Source organism: Prosopis cineraria, unplaced genomic scaffold, assembly GCF_029017545.1.
Source record: "Prosopis cineraria cultivar Desert tree isolate PC_DT_omini unplaced genomic scaffold, ASM2901754v1 PC2, whole genome shotgun sequence".
In the NCBI taxonomy this organism is placed as follows: domain Eukaryota; kingdom Viridiplantae; phylum Streptophyta; class Magnoliopsida; order Fabales; family Fabaceae; genus Prosopis; species Prosopis cineraria.
This window is the reverse complement of record NW_026555333.1, coordinates 48435566-48449055: the sequence shown is the minus strand read 5'-3', so window position 1 is coordinate 48449055 and position 13490 is coordinate 48435566. Positions and strand designations below refer to the sequence as shown.

At 33.0% G+C, this 13490-nt stretch overlaps 1 protein-coding gene and 1 pseudogene across 1 annotated transcript in view; both read left to right on the top strand.

Moving 5' to 3' along the window:
- LOC129303085 (probable phosphoinositide phosphatase SAC9) overlaps positions 1–4559 on the top strand; it is a 32316-nt gene extending 27757 nt beyond the window's left edge. The window contains 4 exon segments of the mRNA XM_054942106.1: positions 1508–1699; positions 1786–2244; positions 2355–2582; positions 4137–4559. Coding sequence (XP_054798081.1) covers positions 1508–1699; positions 1786–2244; positions 2355–2582; positions 4137–4415 — 1158 coding nt within the window. The 3' untranslated portion in view covers positions 4416–4559.
- A 2808-nt stretch (positions 4560–7367) lies between these two features.
- On the top strand, positions 7368–10150 carry LOC129302844 (protein DJ-1 homolog C-like; annotated as a pseudogene).
- The last annotated feature ends 3340 nt before the right edge of the window (positions 10151–13490 follow it).

The following is a 13490-nucleotide window of genomic DNA, read 5'->3' as shown; positions in this document are numbered from 1 at the left end:
TTTCATTACTTTTAGCGGTTGTTTCCAACCTTATGCCTGACCTTGAATCATAGTGAAATCCAGTGTAAGGTATGCGAAATTGCCAAACACCATCGAACTTCCTTTCCTAGAGCCAAATACACACCTACCAAACCTTTCACAACCATTCACAATGATTTGTGGGGACCATCTCGCATTTCAAACCGTACTTAAACAAAATGGTTCATCTCCTTCATTGATGACCATACTCGTGTTTGTTAGATTTACCTTTTGAAAAACAAGTTCGAGGCTGCATCCACATTCATGAGTTTTTTCACCATGATCAAAAACCAATTCAACACTAGCATTCAAGTTTTACACATTGATAATGGCACTGAATACTTCAACCAATCTTTGAATAATTTTTTCCAAATGCATGGGATTGTCCATACCAGTACGTGTGCCTATACACCCCAACAAAATGGGGTCGCAGAAAGAAAAAATAGACATATCCTTGAAGTTGCAAGAGCACTCATGTTCACTTGCAATGTGCTAAAGTTTTATTGGGGAGATGCCATTTTAACCGCAACCTATCTCATGAACCGAATGCCCAGTTGAATATTAGCCTTCGAAACTCCTCTCCAAAAATTACAGAGTGTTTTTCCTACATCCCACATTGAAGCCAAACTTTCACTTTGTATGTTTGGGTGCACAACCTTTGTTCATATCCACCAAAGCAGTAAACTTGAACCTCGAGTTATCAAGTGTATCTTTCTTGGCTATTCTCCTACTCAAAGAGGATATAAATGCTTTGATCCTGTTTCTAAACGCATCCTTGCAGGCCTCGATGTTACTTTTCATGAAGAAACTCCTTTTTATTCCAATTCCTCAATTCAAGGGGAGAATATAGGTGAATCTCAAACTTGAGAATATAGGTTTTCTAAAACTTTTCAAGTAGTTATATCAAACACTTTACCTTTTATCTAGCTCTGCTTCGTTTCTTTGGGATTCCGTTCATTTTTGTCTGACTCATCAAAGGTGCCAAATTGCCGTACCATTAGAAGTAGGATTCAGGCACTTCATTTACATTTGTGGAGCCTTGCGTTAAATGATATTGACCACTGCAACCGTTGAGAAAGGAAGGGTATATGTCCTTCATCTTCAAGATTACTAGCACCCACAAATTTTCTTTTATTTATGCCTTGCTGATGGTAGAATAAGATATTATATGCCAGTTGTTATCACCATAACTGTATCTGTATGACTTTACAGTGCAATGATTGGAGTCATATATGATTGTTGTACCGAGCCTCCAAACTAATCAGCTAGTTGACCAATTTGTTGATGGTTTTATAAAAATAGAATAACTAGTATCTGAAAATCATGTGCCATGTTTCCCAAAATTCTTCCCAGTTCTAATGCTTTAATAGTGTGAGCTCTCAGTTTCAATAGAGCAACAAAGAAGCCCTAATATCTTTTTTGCAATCTTTACATTATAAATGTGATTTCCTTAGTTTATTTATATTACTTAATAACCCTACAATAGCAGGTTGAAACCGCAATAGATTCTGCACCTTCATTGTCATTGCTCATGCCATTTGATTTTGGCTTACAATATTGGGAAGCTCCACCTAGTGCCTCCTCTGTTGAATTTGGAATTGTCCTTGGTGACCTTTCTGATGTTAATGGGGTTATATTGATTGTCAGTCCACGTGGCTACTCCTTGGTTGATGCTCCAATTGTAAGTCCTCATTTTCCATGTATTCCACTTTTTTTAATTGTTTATTGAATTTAGATATAAAATCTGGAAGGATTATGTTGGCGCAGGTGCAAATCTGGGCAAGTAATAAAATACACAAGGAGGAAAGATCATTTATGGGGAAATGGGACGTCCAGACTCTGATTGAGAATTCCTCAAAATTTAGTGGGATGGAAAAGTCAGGAAGAGAACATAAAGTGCCTAGGCATCTAAATTTTGTTTTCAGAAATTCAGTTCGATGTCGAATAATTTGGATAACATTGAGCCTTCAGCGACCTGTTTCAAGTTCATATAATCTTGAAAATGACATCAATCTGTTGGCTCTAGAGGAGAACCCCTTTTCCAAAGTAACTCGGCGAGCGTCTTTTGAAGAATCTGCTCGAAGTAAACCCTGTCTTCATGCTAAGAGGATTTTAGTAGTCGGAAGCCCTGTTAGGAAGGAAGTTGATACCAAGTCACAGCAAAGCACTGACCAGTTGGACCTGAGGCGATGGTTAGAGAAATCTCCACAATTAAATAGATTCAAGGTAAAATATATGATTCGTTGCTTAACCCATTGTGGAAACCAGTTTGTTTTTAGAGTTTGTTCCAGTATTTCATTCATATCAAATATTTCAGCAATGAACCTTTTGTTTAGGTTCCAGTTGAGGCTGAGAGGTTATTGCACGATGATCTAGTTTTAGAGCTGTATCTGTCTCCTGTTTCGCCCTTGCTTGCTGGATTTCGCCTTGATGCTTATAGTGCGATAAAGCCTCGGGTTACTCATTCACCCGCCTCAAATGTTCATGGCCAAAATTTTTTGGCACTTATGGATGATAGATACATCTCTCCAGCTGTGTTGTATTTACATGTATCTGTTCTCCAGGTACTTATTGGACTAACTTATACTGCTTTAGGTGTTCCTCTGGTTTGTGTATGTACACCCAAGTCCTTCTATCAATTGCTTTGTTAAAAATTCCGATTTTATTTATATCATTTCTTCCCCTAACCATAATTCTAATAGAACCTTCTTCACATGGTATAAAATGGTTTATTTGTATTGAAAATTATGATTTATTTGTGAGCTCTGCTCTTTACTATTCTGTATCTACACTGGCATGCTGTACTTGGCTATGTTGACTGAAGCTCATAGAAAGTTGGCATGTACTTGCCATGTAATATATTTTAGGGTCAACTTTCTAAACGAATTGTATTTTACTTTTTACAAAAACTTGCCAGGTCCAACTTTTTTGTTTATCAGTTGCAATTAAAAAAAAAACTAATATAATTATAGATTGTTCATTTCCCTCATTCTAGACTAACCTGAATTTTTTAATATTTACGAGTCGATGCTATTGGGCTGATTTCTTCTGTACCTAAAAATGGCTAGAAGATAAGGAGAAAAAGTTCCTTTTTTCTTCTTTAGAGATAGATTGCATGATGTCATTATATTCTATCAATGACCAACTCTTTAGATATATGATTCACTAATCGATCCTATTCAATAATTTTGAGTGCCCTTCTTGGTCTCCCTTTACACCTCCACTCTAGCACCTAAATCAGCCTTCCTTACATGTGTCTAAACCATCTTAAAACATTTTCTATTATTTTCTCCTAAATAGATGTCACAACAGCTTTTCCTTGTATACTATTATTACAAATCAATTTTTTCTTCCTTATTTGATCATATTTCCATCTCAACATCCTAATATCTGCTATCCTAATTTTGTAAATCTTCTTGCCCCTTCATTGTTTTTCACTATCATAAAACATTGCTAGTCTTGTAACAATTCGATAAAATTTCTCTTCAAGTTTTTAGGTACCTTGCAATCACAATAACTCTTAATGCCTTCCTTCACTTCAACCACTCAACTTGTATCTTTATGATGGGTACCTAAGTGAGACAGGGAATTCTACTTTAAAAGCTAGCTGTTAAAGTAGGATAACCAATCCACTTAAATACCTTATTGAGCAGTCTATACTATTCAATGTGGGATTTGATATTCTATACTATCAAGTCTCCATCAATTAGCCCCCCATAGAAAGCTGATGTCCCAACAGTTACACTCTGTGGGTAGCCCTCCTCGAAATTACTAGCAATTAGGTTTTGATACTAATTGATGGGTACCTAAGTGAAATGGAGAATCCTATTCCAAAATCTAGCTGTTAAGGTGGGAGAACCAACCCATTTAAATACCTTATTAAGCATTTAATACTACTCAACATTGGACTTGATATCTCATACTGTTAAGTTTACATCACCTTATAATATCAATAGTAGATGTCTGACTTTGGCACTTGTGGTATGGTCTAATATCCAATTTGTACTCCCAAATAATTTCTTCCTTGTCTTTTTGTGGTTGACCAACTCATTTACTATATAAATAGGAAAGCCCTTTTCTATTTTTGGTGGTAGATCTGATGGTGAGATTGATTGCAGGAACACCATACTATGGTAACCATCGCTGAGTACCGACTACCAGAGGCCAAGGCTGGAACACCAATGTACTTTGATTTCCCTAGGCAGATACAAACTCGCAGAATTTCATTCAAACTTGTTGGAGATGTTGCAGCTTTTATTGATGACCCCTCCGAGCAAGATGATTTCGGTATTAGTTCTCCATTGGCAGCAGGACTATCTTTGTCCAACAGAGTTAAGCTATATTACTATGCGGATCCATATGAGCTCGGGAAATGGGCTAGCCTCTCGGCGGTCTGATTCCTACATAGCGTAGTTTTTGCTAGACATTAATTGCTTGGCTTGTGCAGCCATATTCATAATTTGTTGTATTATGGAATGTGAAGTTATATTTACTGATGTCATAACGGGCGTCTTGTGTTATTGGCAAAATTAATTTCTTCATGCGTTGTGAATGTTATTTCTCTCAATTTTGGTGGTTACGTGAGGCGAGAATTTGGACAGAGCCACAGATAGAGGCATTCAGCGTGTTAATATTTTGATTGGTCCGATTTTGTCCCGATCATATTAAGATTGATCTCATCCCAACTTAAAACTAATTAGGACGGGACTTTGCGAGATAGAATGGAGGAAGAGTTTCAGATAGGACTAGACAAGACATGGGATTACTATCAAGACGTCTTAGGATATCATGTCCCATCTTAAATATTATATATATAAGTTTTATTTTTTATTTTAAATACACATTGAATATATTAATTATATTAATCTAATTTATATTTATATTAATTATATCAATTTCAATGTGTAATACTTATTTAAATTAAGTTTTTTATATTGATAATTTTAATGACATAAAGTAAACAAGGTAGTATTTTTCTTTATAATATATTAATACTTTATTTTAATATCTATTTATTTAATAACTTATATTTATATTATATTTCTTACTTTCATTTGGAAGAGTAATTAACTTAGCACATCTCAATTAAAATAGAAGAATAATGATTTGATGTTGTATTTAATATGCTTGTTGCTATTTTTATAACTTAAAAATTACTTGTAATTACTATTATAATATGTTATACATTTCTAGTTGTAATAGATGTAATTTAATAATTGACTTTAAATTGTTGTGATTTATGTACTTGTGTTGTTTTGATTTTAAATTTAATAAATTATATAATGTAAAATTTTAATGAATATTATTATTCAAAATTTTTTCCAACATTATTTGATTTATTAAGATGGTGGGACATTCTGATTTTATCTTGGTCTCATGTTGATTTTTAACGAAATGAGATAATTTTTAAAATTAAATACGGGATAAAAATTCACTCTCAATTTTTTTAAAATAAAACATGTGATGGAGGTGTTTGATTCCATCCTAAACATCCCTAGCCATAGGTCCCCAAGCACAGATTCCTTAGTGCCAATCCGTTTCATGCACATGGTACCACGAACCGTTTCCTCAGACTCTGCTGTCACTGATCACGAGATGATTATAATTTTTAGAGAGTTCACCTACTGGGTTGTGATGTTTATGTTTGTCATTGGGGTGTCATCAAAGTTCATGTCTTTCTTGGTTTAAAAAAAAAAAAAAGTCTTTGCTTCAAAATGCTCTTTGACATCAAGGTTGCTGACGTCTATATTGGGTTTATATATAATATTGTAAATTATGCTTGATCGTCTTCCCTCCTCTTTAATGGTTGAACCTTGAAAGCAAATCATATACTTGACTATTGTAAAATTTAATCAAAAATAACATTTTATCATGGTTACTAAATTGCATGATATCATTATGTTTTATTAATAATCAAACATTTTGTTATATTGCTAACTAAGAAAATTTTAGTTGGTCCTCTTGATCTAACAATTGTTGTCAACCTTTCAAAACTTTGATATTTTACTGCACATTTAGGGAATTGAAATAAAATTAAACAATTGATTTAATTGATTTTATTATTTCAGGTGAAGTTAGACGCATGAATAATTCATGTAGAAAAAATAAATAATTGATGTATGAAAAATGAATTATTGATATAGGTGGAATGAGAGTTGCAAATTTATGATGGTATCAAGTTAATAAAAGTTGCAAATTCTACTTACATCAGTTCATTTTTCATATATCAATTGTTCGTTTTCTCTACACAAGTTATCACACACCTAGCATCACTAAGAAAAATAAAATCATTTGAGTCATCTCTTTAATTTCATCGTAGTTCCTCTTTTTTACTTTGTCTAAATAAAATTTGTAATTTTATTATTTATCTAATACCTGTTATTTTTATTATCCATCACAAATTTTTACTATAGATCCCACATGACGTTGATCATAATCATTAACCACCTACAAATGTGTCACATACATGAGGTTCTTCATTTTCCAAACCCATTGCTCCAAATTCACCACATTGCCAAATTACATCAATAGTTTTCACATATCAAACAAGTTTCAAATTAATTTTCACCATTATCTAATTAGCATACAACTATACAAAATAAATTTTCCCTAATTATTTCAAACCTTTAAGAGGTCAAAGGTTTATCCCTCAATACAACCACTTCCAAAGCTCTCAATCTAAATTAACTGGTGCTGGAAATAAACAATCTACAACCAATCACAAGAATATCATTACTAGCCCATTTGTGGGTTACAACTCCACCTTGTCATTCCATCAAACGTATAAATTCACTATCCATTATATCCAATAGGTTTATTAGGTTCTATTAGCCCACATTATCATTAATGAGCCCTTGAATCACCATTAATGACCATCAACATTCCCAACAATCTCAATAAATGCTAATTTTTGCAAATTAATGTCTCCCACTAATCAACTACTCACAAAATCATAAATATAAGGTTTAAATATTCTAAACAATTCTCATTACATCCCTTTTTGTCAATAAGATTGGAAATATAGTTTATATGGACCGAAAATCACTACTAATACATAAACCCTAACTCAACTCCTCACAAAAATGGAAGAAAAGGGGAAGAGATGTTCTTAGTAATCTTACCTTAGGTGTTGAGGAGCTTCAAAATATTACCAATGGTTGTAATGTGCGTGCCCTAGTAGAGCAAATCGTGTGTTCTTTGTTTTCTATCTTCTTTTCCTCTGATTTCGCACGCATACATGGACTGATTAATGCAAATTTTAATTGTGCACTGCAGCACACGCAGCCCTCTATTGTGGCTCACAACACAGAGAGGCCCTTCCTCATGAATATGCCTTTGTGCACCACGTCATGCGTTCCTCGTGCTGCGGCATATGGCATAGAGAGCTTTCCTTCACTTTTCTCGACTTTGGATGCTTGGGTGACCTGACCACTCATTGGACCTACGTTTAAGGCATAAATCAAAATCAGATACACTTATTAGACCCCTCTAGCCACACACCTTATTAACTCACTAATTAATCTTATTAGGCTTAATTAATTAGGTTTAAAAATCTAGGATATTACAAAATGTCCTAAAAATTTTCCAATGTATGGGATTTTTTTCATTTTATTTTTATTTTCCTTTGTGAGTGAATTAAGTGTTGGTTCCTATTGGTTTTGGAAATGAAGAAATGGAAGCCGTTATTTTAGTTGATGTTCTATGCTGTGCTAGTGCAGAGGTAACTGGTCTCTGAAGCAGCAGCTTGAAGTTGAAGCTGCTGAGGGTATTAAATTAGTGGCTAATACTGACATTTCAACATGTTCAGATGAAATTTTCAATCTTATGGCATTATTGGTGTGTTATAAAACTTTTATTATTGGTTGTTTCCGTTGCACCTTAGATATCAACAAAACCTGTTATCCATAGTTTGAGAAACTGAGTAGTGAGTTTGAGCCCTTGCACCAAAGTGAGTTGTATATTAGAGTTTACTAAGAATCTTATGCTGCATATCATTAAGTTATCAATTGATTGAATTGACTCTTGGATTTTAATGCCATGGCTAAAACAATGAGATATGATGAGTCTATGAAGTAATTTTAGATCTCTTGTTTAAAGGGAGGAATGATGGGTTTAGCAAGATTAAGGGATTGTAAGGTCCTGAGAAAAATTACCTGTAAACATGTGGAGGAAAAGAGCCTTTATGGTGCCATATGTGCTGCTACAGCAGTCACTCTTTTGCCGCAGAGTCTTTTAGGAAAAAGGAAGGAAGTTTAGTTAGATGAATATTAGTTACAATTCTTATGATATTTATTGGTCAATACTAGCTACTTTTGACATAGTTTGTCATGCAAGACGACTTAACATCCTCCATTCATAGACAAGCTTCCAACATTTTGGGCTATTAAGTCAAATATTCAAGTTTTACAAGAGCTTACAACAAGTTGTGGCCTTATATCTACTTTTGAATTTGCTTTGTCCTTGGTGGAACAACTATTTGGGGAGTCAGCTGCCAAAGAAGTTGCAAAATTGTTGGTAGTGTTATATTCTTGAGCCCAGTCTAACTTTTTCTTGAGTGTTGTGCTTGACTACTATTGTGGGTTAGTGAATCTTCATTTAGTAATAGAAAAGTGGGCTTCAATTCCTAACAAAAAACCAAAGCCCCATGTTTAAAATGGATTTAATTGAAAAGTTTCTTAAAAATTAATTTGCCTTCATTAGTCTAAGCAAAGAAATATCAGTTGTCCATAGTTAGTTTTTGCTCCCCCAATAGATATTAATGATAGGTTGAATGCTGAAGATCATAGAAGCTGACAAGATAAAGAGGGAATGAAAAGGTATATCAAATAAAATTAAAAATTTAGCAATTTCTTGTACATAGTTGAAGTAACGATTCATTTCTTCTGTAACTGCCAAATTTTCATGTCATTAAAATGAAAATAAGCCTGAAATTGTAATAATAAATCTAGGGCCTGTTTGACCAAATATAAATCTAGGACTACTGAAATCTAGTTGAATGGTCAAAGTATTAACTTCAAAAGCTAAGTTTGGAAAGATTGAACTATGCAATCACTTGATGTAGTATTTAGGAATAGAAAAGAAAATATTAACAGAAAGGAAAAGAGGAGACTAAAACCAAATAAAAGGTAAGCAATAAACTTTTGTGAAACTGACATCCAAGAATTCGAATGCAGATTAATACTCTTCTTGTAACAGTTGTTGGGTATTGCTAATAATGATGGTATAACCAAGAAGGAATTCAACACAGTTAAGTGGTCTCATGGCCACTATACCCCTAGTGTAAGCCATACAATATCCGATTGATGAGTCTTCTATTGCCCTAACTTGCAACATGAATCTTACTTTACATGATTTGAAGGTTCTCTTGCCAATTGCTCATGGTCCTGAAGAGATTGAAGTAGTGATTATTGCAAATATTTTAAACCGAGCAAAAGCCAATGTTGTAGTTGCATCTAAAGAAAATGATTATGAAATTTTGGCTTCTTAGGGAACCAAAATAATTATTGATACGTTAATTAATAATGCTCAAGAGACAGAACATGATTTGCTTATTCTTCTGATGAGATAGATTTCTATGTATATAAACTCTAAATGTTCAAATTTTTTAACTTTAAAGGTATCTAAAAATAAAATATCTGGCACTAAATGTTTATTGATGTTGCATTTGTCATGACCACTTCAAGGGGTAACCACTGGCATTTAGAGGTTAATCAAATCTACAGTTTTCAAGAAGCTTCTTGAAGAACAAAACACATCCAGAAGAATTTTTGGGGCAGTCTCCTCTTCACTTGTCATCCTTTATAAACAAGGCTTACTCAAGGTATTAAACACCTTGTTACATCAACTCTTCTTCCTGAATCCTAACTCATTTCTTAGCTGAAACATAATATTGATGCTATTGATTTTTCAAGAAAAGAGCTTTGTAGCTCATCCCTCCATTGTGGACAAACTCAAAGATGAAACAATAAATGGTGCTAAGGTAGTTATTGATGGAAAACTAATAACTAGCAAGGGACTTGCCTCTGTTACAGATCTTGCCTTGGCTATTGTTAATAAGATTTATGGTCATGGAAGGGCTAAAAGTATAGCAGAAGGCCTTGTTTTTTAGTATCCTAGCAATTATAACTCGTAGATAAAGACATTCATAGGTTTTATGCGGATGGCATTTTGTATTCTTGTTGATTGATTAGCTTGGTAACTTGATTCATGATAGAGATGCTGGAAGAAAGTTGGGTATTATTTAGGCATTTCAATAGTCTAATCCTAGACTAACCTATGTAAACACCTGAGAAGATCAAATATGAAGCAAATACATACATTTTGTTGTGTTCTATTGTGTCTCTCTTTTCCTGTTTCCTAAAGTGCAAAACAAAATTTCTTCTATAAATTGTGCAAGAAAACTTGTAAATGTTTAAGCAATGAAATGGGTTGTATGAATTAGAATAATTGAGAGAATTCAAATCTTTAATTTGTGAGTTAAAAGAGAAGGAAAATTATTTAATTTATTTATATTTGTATGAATTCAGCCTACATTAATCATAGTCAAAATATGGTAAAATTTGTGACAAAATTTCCACTAATAAATTTGGAGCTCAAAAGCAAAATATATCTGTATTATAAAGTGTTTTCAACTATTCATTGAAATGTCTTAAAATGAAAAAAAAAAGAAATTAACTTTACAACAACAACAATTTGACTATATGAATTATATGATGTCACTGTATTCTATTGTCAACTAAGCTTTTAGGAATATTGTCAATTAAGAGCTCTTGTTCAACAATTTTCACAAGTCTTATCTTTGGCCTTGCTCTATCCTTTTTAACAGAACTTAAGATTCTATGTTTCACTTTCATAATTAGTGCCTCCCGCAGCTTTCTCTATATATGTCCAAACCATTTCAAATGATTTTTTACATTTTTTTCCTCAATAGATATCATCCCTAATTTTTCTCATATATGTTCATTTTGAATTTTATCTTTTTGTGTATGCTTACACATTCATCTCAACATCTTCATATATACTACTGTAATTTTGTGCTCATACTATCCCTTTAAAGTTTAACATTTACTACTATATAACATAACTAGTTTTACAATAGTTTGATGAAACTTTTCTTTAAGTTTGTTAGGTATTTTCGATCGTAAATAATTGTTTTAGTCTTTCTCTAATTAAACAACCCAGCTTATAATAGCCAAAAATTTAATCTAAGAATTAAATTAAGTAACCTAAGACCTAACTGGATTAATTAGGATAGTTGAATTACCATTTGGGCTCACTGGATCCGATATAGTGCTTAGAAGGGGACCAAAAGAGCCCAAATTATTAGGCTTGAGTAGGGTTTCTAAAATAAGCTACCTATCGTTTGCTCCAAAAAAAAAAGAAATAAGCTATCTGTCGTGGTAAATATTGCTTTTGGCTATGGTAGAAATATCAAATTTTAAAATCCAAGAGATACATTTCAAACAGAAAAATAGGAAGAAATTTTGAGAGAGAACATGAGAAGAAGGGTAGAGCTTTGCTAGGCATCACCATTGGAGGTAGTTCTAGGCCATCTAATCCTTGGGTAAGGTTCCTCTTTCACTCTTCTCCCTTCTTCCTAATTCTTCTTGTGAGTTTCTAGTCATGGGAGTTGTTGTGCATAATGGCAATCATGTTTTAGTCACTCTAATGACCCCAATGGAGTTTAATAAGAGTTATTTAAGTTTCTAATCCTTGGATTTTTTTAATGATAGTTATTAGAGTTGTTGATAGGGGTTTAGAGTTAGCCTTGATGCTAAATAACTAAATTTAAACTAATAAAATTAGCTAACAGTGTTTATTAAGCTTAAGGAAAGTTAAATAAGCTAATAGAAGTGAGTTTTAAAGTTGCTTTTGATTAATAATGCTTAATTGAGGTTTAAGGCCTTAACTATGATTAGGGTTAATTAATGATAATTAGTCATTAATATTGTTTGTTAATTATTAGTTGTTGATTGACTACTTTAGTGCTCTTTGTGCTTATTGGGAAGCTCTCTTGAAATTCAAAGTACATTCTTGGGGTGGTAACCCTAAGGTAGAGGTAACTGGGAGTTAAAATCTTGTAAATGATTATTGTTTGCAATTATGAGTTATATGTTATTAATTGTGATAAATTTGATATTATGAATATGCAAGCATGTTAGTATGGATGATTGAGAATTATGTGGCTATGATTAGTTAAGTTGTATGATTGAGTCGTAATATGTACTTAGGTAGATGTTTGGTATCATGATAAGAATTGGCATATGATTATGGCATAAGATTGAGCATTGGCTATGTTTTCTTAACTTCATCGCCTGCACTTGATTATGAGATAAATTAATCAAGTTTATATTTATGACATGTCATTAAATAATATAAGTTTATTGCATCGTCATGGATGGGTAGGAGTTCACCTAATAAGGGCAATATGGAAATTCCATGTGACATAGCCTCTACTAAGATTTGTGCACAGTGGTGAGCATACTTGATTAAAATGTGTTAGTGGCCATTGTCCCTTAGGAATGGCATATGTGAACATGTTACCTTGGATCACCAATTTCCCCTAGGGGATAGCGGCGGACAAGAAACTATTATACCATGGTAATTCAAGAAGGAAAAATTCATGGTCCAAGAATAGGGAGTGAGTAACTTAGCTAGGTAATCCCTCACAATTGAAGAGTCGGTCTAATTGTTAAGGGGGATTCATTTGCTATTATTAGTATGTTAAATGAGTTGGATGGTAAGGAGGTTTTTAGCTCCTTGCTATTGCTAATCCAATAACAGATAAATCCTAGTTGGCAAGTAACATTTCAACACACTTTTAGATATGGTAACCAATGCAAATTCATTAGCTAACTACAATTTTAACTTTGTTTTTTAGGCTTATGTATTTGTTAAGCCTCCAGGTGACTTGAATGATATCTTATATAGTAACGGTTTCAGTACTTCTTACCCAAGGAAAATTTTGGTGAATGAATACCAAGCATTTACCCTACAGATTACTAAAAAAAGGTTTCAGATATGATCCTTAATTTAAGTTAATTTTTATAGGAGAGTCTTTTGTTTTATCATCGAACGTTCTTATGCTAGTTTTTATCCCTTTATACATATTTTATACAACTTAGATATGTGATATACGAACACATTTCTTTTCTAAGGCTTTTTCAAGTATTTCTCTTGCATCTACTCATTTTTTTTTCCTTGGGTACAAAGATCATTCACACTTAGAAAGCAACGTAATTCAATTTTAGGGGAAGCAATTGAAATAGGTACCATGTATCATTTATTCATTTTTTTTCATTAGGCAACAAAGTTATTATATAAAGATGAAGGTCCACATGTTCATATATTGTGAAAAGTTAGGCTTGAAAATACGCATGATTAGTTTTGAAGATGTCAAATAATAGAATAAAAATTGCATACACATATTTATTAATCATTATTCTCTATATATTATGCTTATCATTTGAAGG